At 39.8% G+C, this 24,988-nt stretch overlaps 1 protein-coding gene across 3 annotated transcripts; it reads right to left on the reverse strand.

The window, feature by feature from the left end:
- Positions 1–1,719: 1,719 nt before the first annotated feature.
- Positions 1,720–24,988, reverse strand: igsf10 (immunoglobulin superfamily, member 10). Of its 3 annotated transcripts, none has more exons than XM_032545593.1 (10): positions 15,655–15,859; positions 14,765–15,046; positions 13,011–13,140; positions 12,232–12,622; positions 9,809–10,561; positions 8,102–9,700; positions 6,318–7,763; positions 4,569–5,472; positions 3,726–4,092; positions 1,720–3,647 (listed from the first exon to the last, which is right to left on the reverse strand). In XM_032545593.1, the coding sequence occupies exons 2-10, from the start codon at positions 14,983–14,985 to the stop codon at positions 2,097–2,099; spliced, it is 7,362 nt and encodes a 2,453-aa protein (XP_032401484.1). In that variant the 5' UTR covers positions 14,986–15,046; positions 15,655–15,859; the 3' UTR covers positions 1,720–2,096. The 3 variants fall into 3 exon arrangements, with proteins under 3 accessions (XP_032401484.1, XP_032401485.1, XP_032401486.1); XM_032545594.1 differs by having other exon boundaries at positions 14,765–15,101; XM_032545595.1 differs by lacking the exons at positions 14,765–15,046; positions 15,655–15,859 and adding an exon at positions 24,978–24,988 and having other exon boundaries at positions 13,011–13,373.

Genomic DNA, 24,988 nt, shown 5'->3' on the forward strand with positions numbered 1-24,988 from the left:
ATATAGGATTTTATGTAATTAAAAGAGCTGTGTAATTCAGCAAATTGTCTTTAGAAGACTTTTTAATGCATACTTTACCTCCTGTTATTTTCATTTTGCAACAAGTAAAACAATGTGGAATGACTCAGCAGAAATCCCGCATTGGAATAAACACAATTCCCATGTGAAAAGGGTGGCCCACACAGTAGGAGGGAATTGCAATTCTCATGACCAGCGAAATGAATTATAGTTCCATCATTTCCCAAGTTTAAGAGACTTGGTCAACTTAAATCTGCAGCACGTGTGAAAGTCCAGAAATTCAGTTTCCACTTCTGGCAATGGCAGGCAGGGTTTCCCGATTTCTACAAAAGTCCGTAAAAAAAAGCCTTTAAACATTTAATTGTTATTATTTCCAAAGCCCAAAGACTCAAAAAAATCCACTGATGATACAACACAGGAAACAGGTGTGCAGGGCCGGCCCAAGGCAAAAGCAGCCGCTAAGGGCCCCAGGGCCACTAATGGGCCCCCTCATTGGAGCTGATTTTTTAAATAATAATTTCTATGTCATCATAATATCAAAAACACACAATTTCGCAAAAAGTGATTTGTTTTTACAATAATATATATTTGATAATGTATGCAGAAACCCCACTAGGGACAAGGGTGTAAGAAAATGAATGGATCGATGGATGTAGAAATCATTATTTTATGGATAAAAAAAAATAAAAAGTGCTCTTTGGGGTAGGTACCGCACACTTCGCCGGTATCATGAGCTGCAATGTGGAGAGCGCATCCAGATGTCCAAAGCTCCGGTCAGAAGTTAAGTAAGTTAAACAATGTCTCAAAAAAGGACTTATTCTTCAGGGAGGGAGAAAAGAAAGAGGAAAAATAGAAAAAAGCCAAGATGAAGGTTTGTTTTAATGTGTCTTGGTAATGTAATGTAATATAAAAGATTTATAAAGCTGCTTATAGAAAATTAGCTTGATAACGACCTGGGACGGTCCAGTTCATCAACAGCCAAACATTTTTGCTAGGGTCTTTGTGTTTGTGTGAAACTTAGTTTTACCTTTAAATGAGTTGATTTTCATGGTTAGCTCTGCATATTTCTGAGGTATTTTTGGCTTGAAAATGTCGTGTTTGATAACGTTTGATAACAATAATTAAAACTTCTCAATGTTTGACATTGTCTAGCAAAAGGTTTTTACGTCAGGCTACATAGCTGCTACATCGATAAGCTACTCTAAGATGTAGTGGGTGATAATGTTGTTTGCTGCTGAGCATGATCGTTTTGTGGCTAAAACAAACATTATTTTTACATCAACTTCTAAGTCATGTGAAACTTCTGTTAAAATCATTTGAAGGCACAGAATCAGTCCAGTACCAATCCACATTCTCAGGGGAGAAAGACTCACCTGTCATAAATAAAATGTTTAGCTATTGGAATAAAGCTTAAGAGAAATTAATTTAACCAAAGAATATCATGAATATGTGTGTAGAGCTGCATTGATTGCAGTTTTCTGGCCGATCCCTGGTTACCGATCTTTAAAAAGCCTGACCTGCCGATTTTGATTTTGGCTGATATAAATTTGTTTTGTCTGAAATGTCGCTAAATATAGGGAAAAAAAGTCACTGAGTTGGCAACAGTGGGATGAATATTGTTAACTGCAAATGTGCAGACCTGACCTGGTGGGCCAGTCTGTCCGCCTCACCTCTCACAGCAGAGCAGAAGAGGACAGAGGCTGATTTAGAAACCTTTGCTGACAAAGATAAGATTAGGAGATAAGATGGGCTTCATATGTAAGTGTCGACCAATCACGATCCCCCAAAATTAAGGAAATCGGCACCCAGAAATCAACTGGTTGATAAATCAGTTGGCCAATAAATGTATCCTATTATACATGTATACAATGTAAACAGCACTTCCAGAGATACAATAAGTTTATAGCAGGTGTGTGAATGATCTAATGATCGGGTTGCTGATTGCAGCAAGTCCACATTGTTAGCAGAACTGGAGGGCCCCAAAACCAAATTTCGCTCAGGGCCCCATGGAGGCTTGGGCCAGCCCTGCAGGTGTGGGTTGATCTCTCGGTGTTGACATTTAAATTTATGACCTCCTCTCAAAGTACAAGAACAAATGTGACCTTTGAGTCTGTACCAAGGTAGTTTTTGGCTGAGCATTTGTATTGTCCAGAGTCAGAAGAAGATGGCCTCTGGATGACCAGTGTGCCCTGTGGGTGAAGCAGCTCACTACCCATAGGCCGACCCTGCTCTGCTGTTGAAAGAACTGAATGATCTGGAAGTTCCCAGGTGATTTCTGGCTTTGGGATTCCAGTTGCAATGCAATTGAGCTTTAACGGTGTTCCAATTATTGCCGTCAGTCTAGGAGGTGAACCCATGGTGATCTGTGGAGGGTAAGCAATCACAAGGACAGGAACGGTAATGAGCGCCTCTCCAGCATTGTTGCGAGCCCTGCAGATGTAGTTTCCTTTGTCATGGACAGTGGTGTCACGAACAACCAGAGTACCATTCTCTAGCAAATGGTAGCGACCAAGTATCTGAGGCTGAGAAAAAGTGTGACCACCAGGAATAGTCCAGTAGATTCTGGGTCGGGGGCTTCCATCAGATAGACAGTGGAGATAGAGGGGTTCCCCAGAAATGCTGCGTATGACGCCTTTAGGCCTTGTGAAGATGTACGGCTTCTGTCCAATGTTCAAAATGATTAGTTTCTCTATGTAGCCCACAAAGTTCCGGGCCCCACAGCGGTACTTTCCAGAATCTTCTTCACGGGAGCTATAGATGACTAAAGTCCCATCCTCACCTGGTCTGAGACGAGAGCTGTGCCTGGATCCACTTGTAATCCGTGTTCCATTAGGCAAAGTCCAAATGATCTCAGGCCTTGGTTGACCATCGGCTGAACAATTCAGAATGGTAGTTTTTCCAATCCGAGACATAATACGTTCATTAAAGGGGTTCTTGAAGATTGGCCTGCGCAGCACACTGGTAACCTCCAGTTGCACGACCATAACTGCCTCTCCTCCATCGTTCCTTGCCAAGCAAATGAATTCTGCACTATCAGAAGGTCGCACATTCCGAATCTCTAGAGTCCCATTGTGATGGACATTAATCCTGCTGCCAAAGTATGGTGCTGAAAGAAAGATATTGTCAGGCATAATCCAAGTGACGGTTGGTGTGGGGTCACCTTCAGCCTTGCAGTCTAAAAGTTTCCTAGAGTGTTTTATAGCCACATCTTTGATAACTGTTCTGTTCTGTTGGTAGCCATTGATGACTGGAGGATCCCCATCAATGTCTAACTTATAAATCCTTCGGTTTTCTCCAACAGGATTGCGAGCCATGCAGACATACTCCCCAGCATCAATAAGTGTCACATCTCGTATACCCAGTGAACCATTGGCATGAATTAAGTACCGCTCATTTGACGCCGCTATTACATCATTGTTAGATAGCCTCCATAGAATTTTTGGTTTTGGCTCCCCAAACGTTTCACAGTCAAAGCGAATATTTCCTCCAGGCTTCACTCTGGCGTAGGTTTGGCTTGGCGGACGTATTCTTGGGGCAGCTGTCACCACGGTAATATGTACATGCATCTCATCTTTTCCCACCTGGTTCTCAGCGTAGCATGTATAATCCCCCTCCTCAGAAGTACTAACCTAGAGAAATATAAAACGAAATGTTAAAATTAGTCTGTGAGTGTTTAGCACGGATGTGCCATTGGTAAAAAGGTATACCTGGTTCAAAAACAGAGTTCCATTTTCAAACAACGTATAGCGACGTGCTCGTCCTCCTCCATGGCCAGCATCAGCCTGCAAAGCACTGTTGACCATGGTGCCATCTGGTAGGCCCCAAGAGATTTCAGGTTTTGGTGCTCCTGAGGCTTTGCAGTCTACTCTCAAGTCTTTGCCATAGTGAACCTGTTTTTTCCTATTAAACTTAGGCTCTATTTTGGCTGGCTTCATCGACACAGTGACCCTCATGAGCTGAAGAGCATCTCCAATTGGACTTTGTGCCACACAAAGGTAATCTCCAGCATCTTTATCACTTACTGTGTTGACAACGAGGGTTCCATTAACCAGGACCTGAATTCTGCTGTTCATCCTGAAAAATACATAATAATTAAAATACATAACAGACAGTACATGTCACTGTACTGTCTTAAAACTGTGATTTACAAGATTTAAGTCATTGTATAAACATGAGAAATAATGCCAATGTAGTTTTTCACTCGCATACGTCCCTGTTTGTCCAATGTTATTACCTGCCTGTAACTAAAGAGCAAATACCAATCAAATTTTCACATTCGGATTGTATGAACAATACTTGGAGAGAGCAAAGCAAGTGCTAGCATTTTGTTGAAAAAGACAAATTGTTCTCCTTTTAAAATCACAACAGAGGCCGCAATATGTAAGGAATGATAGCTAGCATTAATTTGGCTTAAAACTGCCATTACATTACAGGACAAACATTGCTTTTTTTGGTGTTTCCTTGAGGAATTGCAATGTAGTTTTAATCTATGTATTTGCTGGAAATGTCTTTATTTTGCATTATATTGCTTTTTTTTTTTTTTTTTTTACCTGTGCCACTGGTCCACAACAGCTTTTGATGGAAGCCTCCAGAGGATCTTTGGTTTAGGTTCTCCTGTTGCTGAGCAGTCAAGCCTTAACTGATCCCCAAAAGACAGCTCTGTCGTGTTTGGAGATGTCTCCACTATCTCAGGTGGATGCTCTTGTTTTTCCACTGACAGAGTTACTACTCTTCGCTCTGAACCAGTGGAGCTGGTAGCAATACATTCATATTTTCCATCGTCTTCTGCATTCACATCTTTTATAAAAAGGGTCCCATTCGCAAGCACCGATATCCTTTTTTCACTCATACGTTGATGAGATCTGACCACTGATCCGTCATGGAGGACCCAGTGAATGCTGGGATGTGGAGTGCCGTAGCTGCTGCAAGGGAGCCACAGGTTTTGTCTCCACCTGGCTTTCAGCTGCTGCCGTTTTTGCTCGACAATACCTGGGGGTGCCGCAACCACCTGAAGTCGAACAGTAGCCGTATCTGCTCCTGCTGGATTACTGGCAATGCATTTATAATAACCCCTGTCATAAATAGACACATGGTCTATAATCAGGGTCCCCTCAGATGATACCAGTACCCTTCCTCTATCCATATTTTCACCCCTAACTTGGGTCCTGTTTGCCAAGATCCAAGAAATCATGGGTAACGGTCGGCCTTCAGCTTTGCATTTCATTTCCACTCTGTCGCCTGTTTGAGATTTAATTTCTCTCATTTTTGGCTCAAGGATCCGTGAGGGGTAGGCTACCACAGAGAGGGTAACAAGAAGTTTGTCTGATCCAAGGTCATTCTCAGCGAGACAGAGGTACTGGCCACGGTCCTTAATATTGGCATTTTGGATGGTTAGGGTTCCGTTGCTCAGCACTTCAAACCTGCCCGTTTTTTCACTGATGGAAATAGTGTTTCCTAAGACACAAAAAAAGACAAATAAGTAAAAAAATATCAGTAACCCATACAAAACCAGTCAAGGGAAATAAAAAATAGACCAAAAATTTCAAATTTGTGATCTTCGAAAACAGAAAATCTGAGACGGTGTTCAATCTCAATCATCCATTGCCAGGACTGTTGTTCAGTATGTTTTAGAAGTTTTCCTCATTTAGCACAACTCACTCAAGTAAATCCTTTAAGACAAGGTCTCTGCAGAACTTGCTGATATGCTAAGTACGTGAAACAGCTCTCTGAATATGCAAAGTATTTGGAAGGTATGGAAAGCACAACCCCTTGAGTACTTGAGTACCTACTCTAAGTTACTTGCCATGAATCAAATTCATAACAAATACCTGCAGATACAGTAAAGATCAACATTAACTATATTCCTGACAGATTTAGATTTATAGTTCTATTAATTTAACCAAGACGTTTATTTCTAGTTGCAAATGTGACTGAAGGAGTATGACATTTGAAAAAAAATGTCATTTTAGCAGTTCTTTTTTTTTTTTTTTTTTACAATTTAACAGTTGCATGTCAAAAATTAGTTATATTCTTTTCAATAATTCATGGAACCGTTTTTATTGAAATTACAGGATTTACAGAAGAACCACAGAAGGAACTAGCTGGTCAAAATAAAATAGTCATTTAAATCTGAATCTGCCAGGAGGAATGAATGATTTTGAGCTTAAGACTACATCTCAAGAAAAACATGTCGTATTCAAAAGCCCTTAAATATAATTATGTTTTCCAAAAAAAACTAAAGATGTGAGCTTTTAATCTTAATTTTTAAATGCGACAGATGAATAAAACTGTGAAAGTACCTGTGAATGAGGAGAAGTGTTTCCAGGTTGTCACCGGAGGCGGGTTTCCCACAGCCTTACATGGGAGGAAAGCATCTGAGTTGGACAAAACAGTAAAGCTTGCTGCATTTCCTCCAACTATCCTTGGTTTGCTCCTTGTGGGTTTTGCTGTGGGGTTTAGTGGAACAGTCCTGGCAGTGGTAGCTTCATTGTCCATGAAATGATTAGGAGCACCAGGGATAGAGTTATAAGTGACTTTTTTATCTTTAGAAAGGACATTGTTATCTTCCTCTGATGTAAATGTAGTCATTATGTCTAAAGCAAGACCTTTCTCTGCTTTTCCCTTTGCGTTGCTACTGTTTTCTATAGGTTCGATGGTCCTGTGTGGTGACTGGCGAGAGGTGTCGCCATTATTTCTCTGTATCGGAGGTCTGACATTGCTGACTCTGTTCTGAACAGTTACATAAGGTTGCTTTGTGGTTCTAGGCATCAATGTAGTTGTATGGTGAGGGTTTGAAATTGTGTAAGCGGGACTGTAAAATGAAACAGATTGTGTGGTTTCATCATTTGCATTTTTCTTAGTTGTAACCTCTCCAGTCGAAACCACATTTGTCTTAGAAATGACTTTAGTAAATTTCGGCCTCTTGAAGAGCCTCCTTCCCCCAAAAGGCTTCTTTCTTCTTCCCTGTTGTCTTCTTCTTCCACCAAATCTCCGGTTGCTTGCAAGTTGATTTGAAGAACCTCCAGATCCTGATGTTAATACTCTATCAGGATTGTCAACAGAATGTTGATCAACAGTAGGTGGAGCAGGAAGAGTTTGTATTTCTGTTGGTGTTTGAGCTGTGTCCAAAGACCTGGAATAATCAAATGCACTTGTTTTAGTTGGGTAATATTCAGTTCCAAGTGTTGTAAACTCAAAATCTCCAGATGTTAAACCTTCATCGTCATCCAACGAGCTCTCTTTGCCGTTTGCACTTTTAGATGGTGACAGAGACCAAAGGATGCCTTGTGGGATTGTCATGGTGGTAGTTTCATCAGTAGGGAGTGTAGTAACCGATGTAGTCTGAACTGTAGTTTTTGGTTGAACAAATGGTTTCTTTAATTTGCCCAGCAGTTTTACCCTTTCACTGCTTTCAAATAGTCTGTTCCATGGTATCTTTCCATGGATAACCTTAGATTTAGTTGTGGTAGTTTTTGTGGTGCTAATTTGCTGTTCTTCTTTTGGACAGATTGTTGAATACATTTCTGGTGCCTCGGCAGATGTTATATAGTCAGAGGAGACCTCTGATCCGGACTGAGCATGGACAACAGGGGTATTTGCATTGTAATGATTTGTGACAGAAGTTGCAGTTTTTTGTGTAGAGGTAGGCCTTTCTCTTTTGCTTAAAAATGAACTGGAGGAAAGTGTCGGAGTGACGGGCTGAGCATTAGTCGTCCCTGTCTTCCTGTTTTCGTCGCAGTCACAATCTGAGGAAATATTTAAAGATTGTAGATAAGTTTGTGGAAATTGTATTTTCTCAAAAACAGAGTTGGTACACATATTTTATGAGAAAAGATGAAAAGGTGAAGAGAACTTTTAGACAATAGGATAGGATAGAAAGTCTGTAAACACAGCTGTTTTTGCATTCAAAATAAATAATATACTATTATTATATACTATTATATATATAATAAGAGTATATATATACATACATAAAACCTTTTTCATACTTTGTTTTGTTAGACTGCCGAATCCTCCCTAAAGTCAATATTGCAAAAAAAAACAAAAAAATAAAAAACTGCTGACAACAGCTGAACTGTTTTACCTGTGGTATTTTCTTCCTTCTTGACAGATGGCTGTTTAAATCGAGTGATAAAAGCCTGTATGTCAGTGATCCTGTTGGGTTTAATTAACCTCCTTCGACCATGCAGGGTCCTCCTGCCACCTTTTCCTCTGTTGCTCTTGTGTGGAATTATTTTGATCTGTTGCTTCGAGATGATGGTGGAGCCGGCAGGCAGCTGCGGAGACTTGATTGTTTGTGTAGTGTGGAAGGTGATTTTGTCTTTCTCTCTTTCTGTGGTAGTTATTGCTGTAAAAGTCATTTGGCTCTTTGGGTCTGTGTGAAGTACAAGCTCCAATGGGTCTGGATCATCCATTGCCGGAGTAACGTTGGGGTCTGTAGTCAGTGCGAGTGCTGCCCCGGTGGATGTTTCCATCTTCGCAGTTGGTTGTTCCAAAATGCTGGGGTGAGTTACTTGTTTATCATCTCTCCTACTAAGCTGTAAGGTGACAGGGTTCAGATCTGGAGATGGCACACTGGTTCTTTCCAGTGGGTAAAATTCTGTTATCCGAAACTGACTTGGTATATGTGTGTATACAGGCTTTATTGGTTTATATGTTTCCATAGTTTCTGTGGTTGGTTTCACTTTCCATGGGGCAACAATGAGATGCTCTTCTTTATAACCCCCACCAGAACCAGTTTCCTCCTCAGCAATATAAACTGTGTGTGGATTTTTATTTTTGACACTCTCGTTTACTGTGCTGGTATTTACTTTTGATCCATCGTGAGCTTTTTCCATTAATTCAGCAAATTTCTGTGGGTCAATCTTCCTGGAAGCTTGAGCAAACACCCTACTACTCCAGATGCGTCTGTTGTGAGCTGCTCCCCTCCTTCTTTGTCCCATTCTACCATGAGGACTTCCTCTCCCCTCTAGTCGCAGTCTAGGGTAGGGCCGATCTGAAGTGACAGTCCTGGATTCCTGACTCGTTTTTTCTGAAGGAGCAGAAAACGCATTCTCTTTGAGTTTGACTGTATGATCTTCCAAACTGGAATTCATCTTGGAGTCCATCGCCATTCCTGATCCTTCACTTTTCAGATCCGTCATGCCCTCAAACCTTTCTGCGGATAGTGTTACCTGAGACACGAGTAAGTCAATTCCCAGGTGATTAGCAACCAAGCACCTATAAAATCCTCGGTCCCTGGCTGTGAGGCCTTGAATCAGAAGTGTGCCATTCTCGTACACCTTTCTATTTGCTTGAGACTTGTCGAGCACTGAGTGGTCGGGGAGAATCCATGAAACAGAGCCCCTGGGACTCCCAGTGTAGCTACAGTCAAGCGTAAGCTTATCATCAATTGACTTCGAGAGCTGTAGACCATTAACCCCAGCCTCCTCCACGTCGGGAGAAAGTACAGTCACCCGAAACGTGAGGACATCCGCATCCAAGTAGTTTGTGGCAATGCACCGGTACAGACCAGTGTCAGAGGCATCTGCGCCACGAAGAGTTAGCACCCCATCAGCAGAGATCACGATCCTTCTGTCCTCACTGTAAAAAGGAGCCCGGACTTTACTTCCATCTGGTAAAATCCACTCCATCAGAGGCTTTGGATCACCTTGGATATGACAGCTCAACTTTGCCACACCACCTATGTTAATAAAGAGACACATTTTACAGAAGCAAGAACATTTATTCACAAGAATACAGTAAGGTATTCCTAATCTTTCGAAGAAGGTTGCATAAGAGATGAACCTACCTGCAATCACAATGTGCTCAGTCTTAGTTTGATTGTCTCTTTTGATCATGGTCCAGGAATAACGACCTCTTTTTGTAGGTATAGCTTCAAGCTGTAAACTGACAATCGACTGGTACTTAATATGCAAGGTAGAAAAGGTGGTTGTAGTACGATCAAGCTGGAGGCTCACTTCTCCTTGCATTAACCATGCAGGAGTTGCTTTAATGTCAGCTTTAATGTTTGTTGTAATTCCTTCCTCTCCAGATTTCGCCTGACTGTATCTGTAAATCATTTCAGGTGTTCTGGCCAGCATCACGCCTCTCTCGAGCCTCATAGGAGAGTCACTGTAAGTGGCCAGGATCTGCCAGAGCTGTTGGACGTGTTCATGGTCGACATTACACACCAAATATGTAGTGATACCGGTGGTAAGACCTGTCACAACTCTTCCCTCGTCCTCTGTTGCAGTTTGCGTCAGGTTTTCAAAAGCATTAGGCATCTGAACGGTACATGTTAGACTGGCATCTTGATAAGACTGGTCAGTCAGGTTCATCTGTATGGAGCCTAACGGGGCAATAAAGTCCTTGGGGTAAACAGGAATAAAGTCCCCTTCCTCCAGGCTTATGTTTTTCTGCTTGAGATGGGATTTAATCCAGGGTTTGGTACAAACAAAGGCATCACGGTGGAGGATAAATACAGGTTGACCATGGTGAAGGGCAGGAGTTTCACAAACAGGACACAGCTGGCCTTGCCTGTCTCGCTTACACTTCAGCACACCTGCAAGCAATTATCAAGTGGTGTTCTGTTTAGTTGACTACACAGAGGAAAAGAACAGTTTACACATTATAGGCTGTCCAAGTCAGAACTTGAAAGTAAAACTTGTGACCCAGAAAAGATTAACATCATGCTGCAAAAATATGTGAGTTATGAGTTCACTTTTGGTAAATCCATTTATTGTCCCCGAATCACAACAAGGACTACTCAATTCTATCCTGACTAAACTATATAATTAGCCTTTTCAACGTTTCTTGTTTTTAGTTTTTTTCTGTACCTGGGTATGCTGAAACAAGCATTTTGTTGCATTTAGCAATATTTCTAAAAAGATTTCTCCCTTTAAAATGTTTCTTATTTTGTTCAGACATAAAATTTAATGCATTTTTATGAAGAAAAAAGATAATTAGAAATCAATTAAACCTTACACAACTACTACAACACCATCTTGGCATTCTTAAATCCAAAACATCCTCATATTTACCCCTCCCACGGTCTTAAGAGACGGGGTCATTTAGACCCCATGTGATTTTTTACTCTCTGCGTGGTCCAGCCGGGGTCGCCCTGACCCCGTGTGCGCTTTTGAGTTTTAGTTTTTCTTCCCTGCTGTCTGAATGTGGCATTTGCCGCAGTCCTCTTGAGTGTATTGGTAATACAATGGGAGGGCTCAAAGCCAGATAACCTAAAAATCTTAAAACTGTGGACCAGACATACATTTTCAAGCAAAATGATAGCAGTGTTTGGTCTCATGAATATGGAGGATAACTTAGCATCTGATACTGCAGTGTCTTGAAGCCTGCTACTGTCTATTGTTATTTACAGAAGATTGCTTGGTTAAACAAGAGGAATTTTTAACTGGCATATGTATATTGTATATTGGGAAAACAGAAGAAAGACGGAGTGAACACTTCTCTGCAAAGATTAGTGATGCAGGCATGGAGCATTCCAAAAGTGAGGGCTGAGAGCCTGATGTAGATTACGAGATTGTGCCACAGCCATAGGACAGAAAACTCAAGCAGGGAATAAACAGCCAGACAGCTGAGATGATGCTGTTTGAAGTTTATCAGGTGATAATTTGTTTTCTTTTACATTATATATATATATATATATATATATATATATATATATATATATATATATATATATATATTTACTTTGAAGGTGTTCTCTATTTCTACAAAATGTTTTTCATCAATTAAAATCCATTCTTCCTGTCTGTTTCATGATAACTAGCCCCAGCTGTGACTGGTTTTTGTCTGTCCTAGCCAAGTAAAATCAGAGTGTGAAGTGTGAGTGAGAAGCTAGCGCTCTCGAAAAATATTTGACCTCTCTAGATAAATCCCCCTAATGAATCTCCAGTTCATCAACTCGAGTTGGAGCTAGAGACTTTACAAATACTACTTTATTTATCTGGTATTGAGACATGATTTCATCATTTCAAATACAACATAATTGCATTTAACTTTCCTATACTCAGGGCTACTTAGAGCTTTATTTATTTATTTTTTTTAAAACAAATTCCCAGTATCGTGACATGGAAATGAATGCAACTATTCTGAGATAAAAGCCCAAACACCACTGGAAAGAAAAATTATACATGCCTCTAAGACCACAAGCGGGCTAAGTTCACAAAAAGCGGTTCGCAAAGCTGATCACTTTTACAGTCAAATACTCACCAGAGTTCCTTTGTGTCCACTCTGAGAACCACTTCATCTGACAATCACATCTCCACTGGTTGCCGTGGAGGAAGAGGTTCTCCAACTGACTGCAGCCTAAGAAAATGTCAGCAGGCAGAGTGCTAAGAAGATTGTCTGACAAGTGGATGGTTTTTAGTGAGGACACTTTGAAAACCTGGCTGTGTCTCAGTGTGATGAATGTGTCTGCGTGGAGCTGCTGGAGTTGGTTGCCCTCCAGCTGGACCAGCTGCAAGTTTGTCAGGCCATAGAAAGCCTCTGGGTTGATAAATTCTATCTGGTTGTGGTCTATGTGGAGTCTCAGCAGGCTGTTCAGGCCTTTAAATGTCTCTTTGCGTAATTCCTTGATTTTGTTATGTGACATCTTCAGGACCTGCAACGAACAGGCGGTAGAAACGATTCATTAGTGTGATTTCAACATATCAGACTGCACGTCTTACAAATGCCATTGTTTGTCATCCGATTATTTGTCTAGTCTGAAAACTGTCACACAGTTTGTTAGTGGACTTGATTTGCATGAAACAATAACAACACTAAAAAAAGCAGAAATCAAATAGTTTCATTGGAAAAGTCATGCTGTTGTCAAAGTTTGCTAGCATGGTATCTGAAAGGAACTAAATATTATTTTTCTGGGTCTTTACCTAATAAAGAGATACTATTTTAAAGCATTGTAATTTACAATGGCTTCTCAGGAGGCAATGTTATTTTGACCTTTAAGAACATTTTATGATTGTAATCTGTTAAAACACACATTATTTTACCTGTAAAGACCTGAGATCTCTGAAGGGGCTGTCATCCATGCTGTGTATGGTGTTGCTGTGCAGCATCAGCAGTTGCAGCTTCTCAAGCCTCAAGAAATCACTTTCTCTCAAGAAAGTTAGACCATTGTACCTGACAGCAAAGAAACTTCAGCTTTAGTTCATACAGATTGGCATAATGCCCGGGTGGTTGCATATCTACAGCATGAGCAAGAGTGCCAACAAAACACAACCCGACGAAGCACAACATACACATGGACGAGCAGGAGAAGGCTAAACAAAAAATGTGTTCATGTAAGTGGCACGAAAAGAGCAACATTTTGAATGACAAGTTTCAAAGAGGAACCCTGACATGAATCGACAGTTCTTGTTAAGATGATAAGTTTTGCCTCGTTGACATGCAGCAACAGGCACTTCAGGGTCTCACCGTCCTGAGGGTGCGGTCAGCTTTTTCACACCTCTGTCAAAATCTTTTTGGAACATCTATCAACTTGTTCACTACTGTTGCTAAACACAGCAATAATGCCAGCCTTGCCATGGCGAAGCACAGCACATCCTCTGTCCTGAGAGTTCTCAAGTGAAATATCATTCAGACACAATAGAGAATGACGGGAAGACGGATAGCTTGGCCGTCTTGTAGAAAGAATCTTTCACAAACCGAAGACATCTGTAGGCGAGCGCCATAGATGGGGATAAGCGTTCTTTTCCCAAAGCAAAACAAAAAATTTGCATCAGTTTCATAGCAAGTGCAGCTTGATGAGTTTTTGCCTTCTCTATATCAGGCTTCCAGTCTTCCAGAGCTACCATCCTGCCACTTTTTAGATGCATATCTGCCAAGTCACACAGTTGAATTCCCCCACCAAGATTCATTTAGCCTTTCAGAAACCTGATAACGAACAGTTTATTTTGTTCAAATGAACTGGAGAGGTGTTGCATTTAAAAGCTGCAGGATGAAAGCTTTTGAGGACAGGGCATGGACACCCCTGCTCTATATACTGTCATGAAGTGCGGGTGGTGAGAGTGGTGAGGCAGACGCAGCGGACCCAGGTCAGATGAATATGAAGATTTTAATAATAAATAAGTCCAGTAACAAGGCAGCTCGCACAGAGACACACCGACGACGAACAGACTAGACATTGACGAGGACCCGACGAGGAACAAGGAACACAGGTGGAGTTAAATACACGGGAGGGTAATCACAGAAACGAGACACACCTGGGAACAATCAAGGGGAGGACAGGACAAGGAAGAGACTTAAGGACACAGAAAACTCTAAATAAACACAGAAAAACACAGATCCTGACATATACTTGTTTTCCGTTGCCAAAAGAAAAAAAAGGACAATGCCAGTCCTAAGAATACCTCTAACTCCTCTCAGTCATGTACAAAACAGATTTTTTTTTTTATTTAACTTGCGGGTCAGTAATAAATCTTATCTGTCGTAAGAACTATCCAACACATTTGTCGCCGTCATAACAGCCGTCAAGTAGTGTTGGTTGTTTTCAATTTATTTCACATCTTAAAATCAATTTAGCAAATAATTAGAAACATCATGGCAGTAGTTAAGTAAAGTATTGCAGGACAACCTGTCTTTTAGTACGAAGCAGTTATCTGAGAATGCAGTAGCTAACAGTAGTTTCTTTTTGTAATGTAAATGTTTTTGCCAGCAGTTAAAATTGGAGTAATTTCTTTTCTGATTGCAAACAGCTGTACAACCTGCTGAAAGTTGGGAACAAAACAAAAAAAACACCACATACCCAAGGTTAATTCTTTCCACAGCTGGTGGGAAGTGGTCAGGTACTGCGGTCAGATACCTGAAGGTGCAGTGCACTTCAGCGGGAATGTGACACACACATGATTTGGGGCAGTCGGCGCACGACGGCTGCGTGGCAGCCAACAATAACAGAGCCCCCAGTAAGCGCCTGCGTAGGCAGAAAGCACTGCGGTCACACGCGCTCATGGTGCAGCGGGCAGTCATGTGGACAGGGCTTCAGGAAGGAGGATGCGACACTTTGACCTGATCCATTAATGAAATCCACCTGAAGAGAGCGAGAGAAAAAGAGAGAGAGATTTGGCAAATTCAGGCCAAACCTCCTGACAGAAAGATGTCGTTATACATTTATTGAAGTTAAAGCACAGAAAGGATGAAGTGCACCAGCATGGTTAAAGGTCCTATGTTGAGCATGATTTAAAGCTCATGGCTTAAAATATTATAACAAAAATGTGAAGTAGAAACAAAAAGGGAATCATAAACACACACATATTGACATGTTTACCTTTTGACACTGTATAATTACTTTTCTTTAATAAAGTATTGGCAAGTGCTGTGCCACAACATCTTTTTATATTCAGCTCATCATAATATGTTTTGTGTAGAAATTATGAATCCATCTCAAGTGGAGTAAAATTAACTGGTTTTAAAAAAAGAAGAAGCAAATATCAGAGAATTATTGCTCTAAATCAATATTACAATTCTGATGGGAAAATCCAGTTAGATCTTATGAAACATTTGCCTGCTAAAGAACAATAATGAATATTACCAAGTAATGCAAGCACTTTTTAAAGATAAGATAAACACATGCCACTTTAAGTAAAAAAAAGAAAAAAAGAAAGAAAGAAAGAAAAAAAAGGCATGCAAAAACCTCACCTCAGTCAAAAACAGCGGATGAAAACAGACTCGCTGCACATGTGAAGTTGGAGAGTTCTTCATAAAGCTATTTAAGGTCCACATTGAGTTGCAGCATTTCTCCAGTCTGCTGTGTAGGAAGAACAAATCTGGTCATTTCTGTGTTTAGCGTCTGCAGCTGAGCGCACACTCCGGTCTCCTCCACCCCCAGCAATTTGCTGTAGTGGAGTCCTAGAGCAACTCCAGCTATCAAACACCGAGGGAGTCGGGTTGCACAAAACACTCTCCATCCGACAGACCCGATATTTAAAAAAAAAACAATAAATTGTTCCCTAACTCGAGGAACTGCAGAGAATAATGCAATTATGAACCGCTGCCAAGATGTTAGAATTTTCTTCTTGCGATTAAGTTTTAGAACTAGGTGCAAAATCTCTTCTAAACAGAGGCAGAGAGTTATTCAGATTTTATCAGATAAGTTCAAAGTATGTGTTGACATGAAACGAGCCCACCTTTTTCTTACAGAAAAACAGTTCATGATTCAGTCTAATATCCAAGCATAACATTATAAAACATTATTATCTGTTTATTATGTAATTATAGGCACACTTGTGTTTTTGTGTGTGCTCCGGTGCCCAAGCCATGACATTTCATTGCCAATTTCACTTACGTTTCTTTGTGCAATGACAATAAAATAAGTCCAAGTCTAACAAATCACCAAAAACGCCAACACACACAATCCTTATAAACAGTTTGCTTTGATCTTTTTATTGAAAATCATTTGTAATTGCCGACGTTTTTATCCCTGTTTCTCCGTTGCACACGCAGACGTGAGATTCTGCATGTTCCTGTAACTGAAGGCTAATGAAGACGTGGTTCCAACAGCTACAAACTCTGTCGCTTGTAAAAAGAAAGCCAGATACGCATGCAAATGATTAACCTGGCATGGCGAGAAGGAAGAATGTGAAGGATTATTTAACAATACAGGGCAGACACTTTTGACTGCTTTGAACTGACAAACACAACCGTGAGTTTCTAGCTACCGTTGCCATATGCTTTCATGCATATAGTTTTTCTTCTTTCAAGTCTTGTATGGCGTCTGAACAAGGTCTTTGTTTCTCTCACACTGTTAGGGTTTCAACTGTGGGTGAGGACTTAACTGCAGGCAAAGAGACGAGAATTTACAAAAGTAAATCAACAGAACCTTAAAAATCCAGAGCCAAAGTTAAGAAAAAAAAGGAAATGTCCAACAGATCAAGACAGACAAATCTTCCAAGTGCAGCTGCCAGGCTTCCATTAGGAGTCGAAAAAAATCCTCCCATAAAACGACCCAAAGTTGTGCAAGCAGAGGGGTTCCTTGAGTTAGAGACTGTCACAAAAATAACTTGGAAATTAAATGGGCAGACAAGGAAGTTTTGAGAGAATGGCCCAAAGTACTGATGGCTCAGTAATTATGCTAAGAGGGAAAACTAGCGCAAGTACTCTGAAGGACAGAGTCTTTCAGAGGACAACACAAAAATGCACAGAAATTTTTGTGAAATACTCCATAGGCAAGCCTGAAGCTTGTAAGAACCAGCAAAGTAGCTAACGCTCTCAATCTGAGGCCCAGAGATTCAAGGAAGTTTTCGGAGTACTTCTCTGATGCCACAAATGTTGCTTTGGAGGGTGAGCTGTGTTAGCCTCAAGGTGTCAGAAACTTGGAGGATGTTGATAATAATGATGATAAACACTCTGAACAGGGGCTGCTGATGGAACCATTAGCGATGAAGTTCACATAAAAACAAGGGCAGTTTTGAAAATGATGAGAAATTAGATGGTGGCGTTGTTGGAGGCGAGGAAGTTAGGGGTAGATCTAAAAATAAATAAAGTTTACATAAATGTACGGAAAATTAGAGCAAGAGCACCAAAAACTTAGTGCAACCAAAATAATATCAATGTCCACCAATTGTTAAGATTTGCCCAATTTTCTGGTCAGACTTGTAACCCAGATTTTTGCTTTGATTTTTTTTAGTTTTATCTGTTTTGTTTGTGTGGGGTTTTTTTTCAAATTGAGGACAAATCCATTCATGACAAATAGAGGCACATAAAATATTATCTTCATATTTAGAATATTCAGCTGATTCACTGACCCCATTGGTAATTTTTTTTTTTTTTAGACATTTTCAACCTTGATATTATAACGTTTTCATTCATATGGTGATAGTCTACGTAAGCTGCTGGCACCTCGGGATCCGAATCGTCGTATCCGGGGCGCGTGTGCTGACTGAAAAAGCGCGAACATCTGATGTTTACTTGCACATCTGGATACCACACCAGCACATGTTGACAATGACGCCGCTTTCTTCTCTTTGCCAGCTCTGTTAGAGCCGTGCAAAATTCTTGAGCTTGTTAGAATTTGTGATGGAAGAAAAGGCAAACATACCAGTGGGGCCAGAAAGACAAATCTTTTGAAAACTACATAAATCTCGCCACAAGAATCCACAGGCAAGACACCAGTTCAAGACCGAGGCATCTTGGCTAAAGTAAAGCAGGCGATCTAACAAATAGATTGGAAAGAAAACGAATGCAGATAATTCTCACTATATTTCTGTTTAATCCCCGTGTCCAGCTTGAAGAACTTGCGCTCTTTTAATGGGCTTGTTTTGGTTTTGTCGCACCGTTTGCAGAAGCACGACGAATTACGTGTAATTTGTGACTGCTCTGATCGTTTCCTTTGTCGACACGTGGAGACCGTAAAACAAAACAAAACAAAGAGCAGCGAGAGCAAAATTAGTTTTTAAAACTGAATTTTTTCTGAGCACTCGGAGATATTGAAACATTTTATTGTGCTGGAAGGAAGTGTGATTTTTAGCTTCAATCTCCTGCAGAGCTGCTTGAGAGAGTAGAAGTTGGTGTTTTAGCAGTAAATAACACCTGTAAATCTACGTCAAAAGCCTCCCACTGTAATTCTGACAGCTACACTTGCTTTGCTATCTGACGTCTGTGCCGACTGGAGCCACTGCTCTAACCTTTTACAACTAATGTAGCAGGAGTTGATTCAATTGTGCCAGATTTCTTTCGTACTCCGGTCAGAATAGGGTCGATCTGCCAACAGAGCAGAATCCCCTTTCAGCCCGACACAATTGTACAGCTAATTATGTCTTGATCCAAGTCATCAGTACAGCAGCGCTAAGCCTCTTGAGATGGAAAATTGCAGTGATAAGAGGATTATGGGGTTGAGGAGAGAAGATGGAGGCACAAGGATACCTTCGACCAGGTTTTAAGTGTCAATGTGTTCATGCGCCGTTTGTTTGTACGCGAATCTGCTGATCAGAAAATTCAACTCCTATCCAGTTGGTTTTCTGGCAAATAATGCTGTTTTCATTTTGACATTGATGCGCTCCAGATGATTTGCACTGTGACTTTAAGCTACAGTGTTCAAAATACCCTTGTTTTTTTTTTTGTTTTTTTTTTAAACAGATGTCTTCCATCATCTTCTTTTTTTTTTTTCATTTTGAAAATGCTTAACGCTGTTTATCCCATTTGTTGAATCCTAAAAAGCCACAGATTGTTGTTTGCATAACTTTTCCTTTGCAATCATGTTGACGTTTGTAACTCCGTATATATTTTATGCTCATTTTCCTAACTGGAATCAAGAAATATGCACAGAGCGTGCAGGTGAAAAGGAAGCACGAGGCGTTTGAGAACGTGGCCGACTGTTGCCAAAGAATATTACGTTTGACATGTCAAACTTGAGCAGCAATGCATATAGCAGACTGTTAACTCAAGAAAGAAAAAAAAAACAGTGATAGCCGTCTCCAGCTGGAAATGGAGCTCATAAAAGTAAAGATTTATATGCTGGTTTATCCACTGAGCAGGAGGAAGTCAGGAGAAACGCTGTAGTTGCTTGGAGACCTAACAAACTGGCATCCTACTGAGGGATTTAACCAATTAATACACAACATTTGCACCCTCGATTGAACAAAGTGGGTAAATATAAAATAATTGTGTTTATTTTTGTTTCTTCCTGACTCAGTGTCCCCTTGCATTATCCTTAAAGCTCCATTCGAATCATCTGCCTCCTACCTAAATACCCAACAGCAGTCAACAGTGGGAAACAACAAATACACAGAGGATTCAATGTTTACCTCCCCCCCCCCCCCCCCCCCACACACACACACTCATAGATGAGTAAAACCATGTACTTCAACAGAAGAGTTGAATTTATTTTGGACTATGTTCTAGATGCTTGTTTAGTTTGTTTTGAAGGGTTGCAGCTGACAAAAGAGATGGTGGTGATGCAGGAGAATAAGATGACATGGAGGGAAACGGCGTACAACAGAAAGAACCGATCAAGAAACTGGGGAGCTTAAATGTTTTGAGGAGGAAGTGGAAATGACAAAAGAACCAGAAGAACTACTTGCATATTATTATTAATCCTTTATTTATGCAGGAAAATCTCTCGAGACGTTGACAAAGAGAATGAAAATACAAAACACAAACAATGAGAATAACTAAATTATTATAAGACATAAGCTAAAAGATCTACAAACCAAACAGAAAATAGCTGAAGCTAAAAACAGAAAAACACCCAATCATCACAACAACAAAAAAAGGTGCCTTCCTATTGGTTTTCAGCTTTGAGGACCAATAAAAAGACACATTTTGATTTCATCATGTTTCACATTTTAAAGTTTTATTTTTTTTACTACATGTGAGAATAGTTACTCTGTAGGTTTGCATGCACATTTTATCAGGAAATGTTTTTTGTTTTTTTTTGTCGCTCAAAATTTCAGTGAATTTCCTGGAATTAGTTAGCTGCTAGAAATCGCAGCTGACTGATAGGAGCTGAGGAATCTTGAGCCACATGCGCCACTGGCTTTAGTTCCTCACACCCACTTCTTGATCATGTCCAAGGAGACCGGGAGGAATAGAGCCATTCAGAAAGTCCTTGACAGTTTTCCAGGTTTCCATCCTGTTTGCATATATTAAAGTCCAAAACTATCCTAAGCCATAAACAATGCTACTTGCCAAAACAGCATCAGTTTCAAGTGAAAATTTTAATAATCATAAACTGATTGGAGCCTTTGAGGTTTGAGTCACTATTTAAAATTTGAGGAAAGAAAAATTTTAAATATTCAGACAAAGATACCTGAGGGCAAATAGACGAACAACACAGTTTTTTCTTTAAAGTGTGGTTCAGCGCAGAACTGATCTGATAGATCAGCTTTGACAGGTAAAGTGTGTTTCTGTTTTGTTCCAATCCAGACCAAGACGTGCTGAAAGGTAACGAGTAAGCATCTATTTTTCATTTTTCTGTTCTGAAGTGATAATTATCCTGTGATTTTACTTGGGAAAACACTCTGACTTCTAGATTGTTGTCAGTGTTGATAAAATAATAAAGAAGCTCCCTATGTTGAAATGACAATCCAGTGAAATTTTAGCTCCACGTTAACGGCTGTCTCTTGTGTGAGAGTGACTTTTTGAGTCAGCGTCCTTCATGAGCACTGCAGAGTCTGTGTCTGCTTTGTGCAACACGCACCTGTACTGCAAGCTACAAATCAGCAAATTGCCAAAACACCCACTCTTATAAAGATGATCATTCTGGGTGAGGGCCACTTAATCAGTTGTATTTGAATAACAGCACTGGTTGCTACTTTCTCCCATAAATCCAGAAAGTAGCAGCCAAGATTTAGCAAGAGGAACTTGGTGTCTCCCATGACTGTCAGAGAAATCTTAGCTCATATATACGATTTGCAAACAACCCCTTGGGGAACTGCAACGTTTCAGTTTGACGCTCCAACTTGAACTGTCAAAGTTATTAAAGGTCGCAATCAAAAGTCAGTACTGTGAACGGTGAGTTTAACTTTGTTGATTTCATGGCCTCTGTGCACAAGATGTCTCCACAGGATGCTTCTGTTGTATTATTCTGTTTTAATCTTCCAGATGTATAAAGCCTAAACGCCTGTACAAAAACTTACATTGGGCATTGTCATTGTCATTCATGACCAGTTAAGTGTGTGCTGTCTGTTATCAAAATCTCTGCTTCACAATCGTGGATCTGCTTTTTCATTAAATGTAATATGGCATAATATCAAGGGGAAATAAATCTACAGGAACGCATTTCTACACATTTGATTCCGTAGTATACATAATTTAATCCTCAACTAAGGATGGCTATCATAGATTTTATTGGACTTGTTAGAAAATTCCGATAAGATCCACAGATTTCATTCATTCAAAATATGCACAACATGGCATTATTATTAAATGTAATGTTGATTTCTACGGTATGCTAACTGCATCTAATATTCACTGTGCACTGCTGACAGCCTGATTTGCTTTGTGATCAAGTCAGCTCAAAAATGATCCCACCAGTTAGGAACACTTGTAGAGAATCGCTGCTTACAGAAAACGATTGTTAAATATGACAAAAAAGAAATGATGACGGAGCAAAAGAAATGTATCCTGCTCTAAAGCAGGATTTCCCCATCTTTGTTCCCAATAAACATGCCCCGTTTAGACCTGGCATATATCCAAACCTACGCAGATAGTTTAAAGATGTTACAAGACTTTGACGTTACCTCAAACCGCCTTCATTTCTTTACTTTTAAACCTGCACAACAACCATTTTTTCCACTAAACAGTAGCAATATAGTGAAAAGTTTAACTGCATCTTAAGATTGTGTTTTAAAGTGATAGTTAAGACAGTTTCTGTTCTGAGGTCACACTTCATCTTCCTCATTCGTCAGTGGAATACTTTAGTTTTAATTCTATTATAACCATCCCGTGCCGCTGATTACAGAATATTGGATATTTTTAGCATGCTGGTTGATGACTTTACGGTAGATCTCTGTTTTCCTCATCTGAGATCAGTGGTTTTCCTTACTAAAATGATTGTGACGTGGTGTGTCTCAGTGCAAGTATTGAATATCTTTTGTCTTCCAAACGAAGACAAACTGCAACCAGATGGTTTCGCCTCGTGAGTTAGAACACAGTTTAGACGTGCTTGGAAAACATTGCCAAAAGGCATTCATTTCTTTTCAGCTCATTTACACTCCATGTTCAGTTCTGCCTTGGCAAAAGTGAGCTTGATTCTGAACTCAACTTCAGCTGTCAAAGTTTTTTTTTCTTCTTCTTCTTTTCTTTTGCTCTTGAGTTCTCCAGACAGCTGCTTCATAGTACATACACAAATTAAGAAGTTAAGAAGACATTTCTGCTTTTTCTTCCCGGAAACAATCATTAAACTGAACAATGGTAGTTTGGTAAGAAGGTAAAGCAGCTGTGAAAATACATTTAGCAGGGAATTCCTGTTATTGTCAGTCCATCACATTCTTACTCATGCATGTGAAGGCTGAAGAAACACAGACATAATTTAAATATGTTGTAATGTCAAATAAACTGAGAACTTTTCCTCTAATCCTGAATTTTTTCTTACCACCTAAAATCAATTTGTATTATTTCAATTGATTTGTGTCACTGTCTTACAAATACAATATTGTCATTATTTTAGTCAAAAATACTGGGTGCATTTCAAAATGATAAGAAGAAACAGCGTAATTATGTATTTACGAAGAATAGTTCAAACATCATATGCTGGTTATGTACAGTAGTCTTATTAGCTGAAATAATTTGTTAAGTTAGTTTCAGTGGCCATGCCTCAGTAATACCTCTATTCACCTGGCATTTCTACATACAGCCACCTCACTCATGCAGAATTATTTTTTATTTTATTTATTTTTTTGGTTTTCCAACAAAAAGTTGTCAAAACCAAATAGGTCTCATGTTTGATGTATTAGTAGTACACAACTTGCAAGGCTCTGGCTGCTTATTTGGGTCCTATGGTATAATTTGCCTCCAATAAACCTAAACAAGTTTATAAGATGGCATTATTTACATGTCAGGGATATGTTCATTCTAGAATGTTCATTCTAGAATGAACTGACAATATCTTCAAAGAGATATTACCAAATGCCATCACATATAGAAATGGTGGATTATTTAATATCGTACATATCAGGAATTAATAAATATGCCAGGTTTAAAAATTATTTCTATTTATCCTCCAGCATAAAATGTAAAACAAATAAAAAATATTCCACACTGTCAGAATTTCTCAAATAAATAGTCGAAAAACTAAGTAAAGAAAAAAAAAAAGGTTTGAATTTGGAGGGAAAGTAGCAGTCATGTGTTGGTAATCAAATCCATTGATTTGATGGATTTGATGGTTCTGGTAAACGTTTTGGAGTTTTGGCTGTTTGCTATTGTTGAAATTGGCAAGTCCAGCAAACTCTTCCAATGCTCCAGTGAAGGTCCAGACCCCAACTTGATTGAAATGCTATGATGGAGCTTTAATGGGGAGAGGGTATTGTGTAAAACTGACTTTTTTTAAAGTTTATATCAAGTTACATTGTTAACATAAACCTCCTCCTTGGAGCTGCAGTGTCCAGCCAAGCTTTCTCCCTACACACCACATTCTCCACTCAGCTCCTCCAGACTAGCAGCAGCAACAATTAGAAACTGAAAGTCTGCTGAGCTTGCCATACGAGTTACCTCTCAGTTCAACACTACTGTGAACGATTAACGGCGTTGTTATGATGACAGAAAGAGGCGTCATAACAATGCCGAGTGTCGGAAAGGAGCAGGAGCTTCTCAAAGTGTAGCTAACGCCCCTCTGACAGCTAAACCCCAACCATGGCAAATTTAGAAAAATTTCAGCAAAGGTAATACAGTATGACGCTGAACTAAAAGAATTGCACAAAAACATAAAAATTCTCCCATAAACATTAAGCTATAATCCTAAATAACCTATTTAGACAGTTTGTCATCAACAGAGGCCCGATTTCATGGCGTCAAGTTTCTTTTAAGTTCCACCTATGGTTTAGATTTTCATCTCTAGCTTAGAATACTTTCAGTCCAGTCTTATATAGAGGTATAAGTTAAAGATCAAAAGTTTGTAGTGTCCCAGATAATTGACTTCTACTTGTTTCTCTTTATGTCTGCATCCATCTGTGCTCATGCAACGCCTGCTTTAGTGCTGCCTGGAACTTATGACTCAGTTTCTGATAACGTGCCACGTATTTTTTCTTCAGAGGAAGAAAACCAAATGATTGCTTTCTGATACATTTCCCGTTGAACATTTGACTGCATCCTTACTTCTGCAGAAAGAATTATTGTATCTGGTCAATATAATTTATTTTTGAAGAAAGAAAAAAAAAAAAAGGGGGGGCCTTTAATGTTTTTCGCTGTGTTTATGAAGCCGGCAGTCAACAGCAGTGCAGGATGCCAACGCATGTTTGGACATGTGCATGCATCTGACCTCACTGCGATAGACATGCCAGAAAAAACCCCCCCAAAAAAACACTCACAAGTCGTTTAG

The sequence above is a fragment of the Xiphophorus hellerii genome, chromosome 18 (genome assembly GCF_003331165.1).
Source record: "Xiphophorus hellerii strain 12219 chromosome 18, Xiphophorus_hellerii-4.1, whole genome shotgun sequence".
NCBI classification, from domain to species: Eukaryota; Metazoa; Chordata; class Actinopteri; order Cyprinodontiformes; family Poeciliidae; genus Xiphophorus; species Xiphophorus hellerii.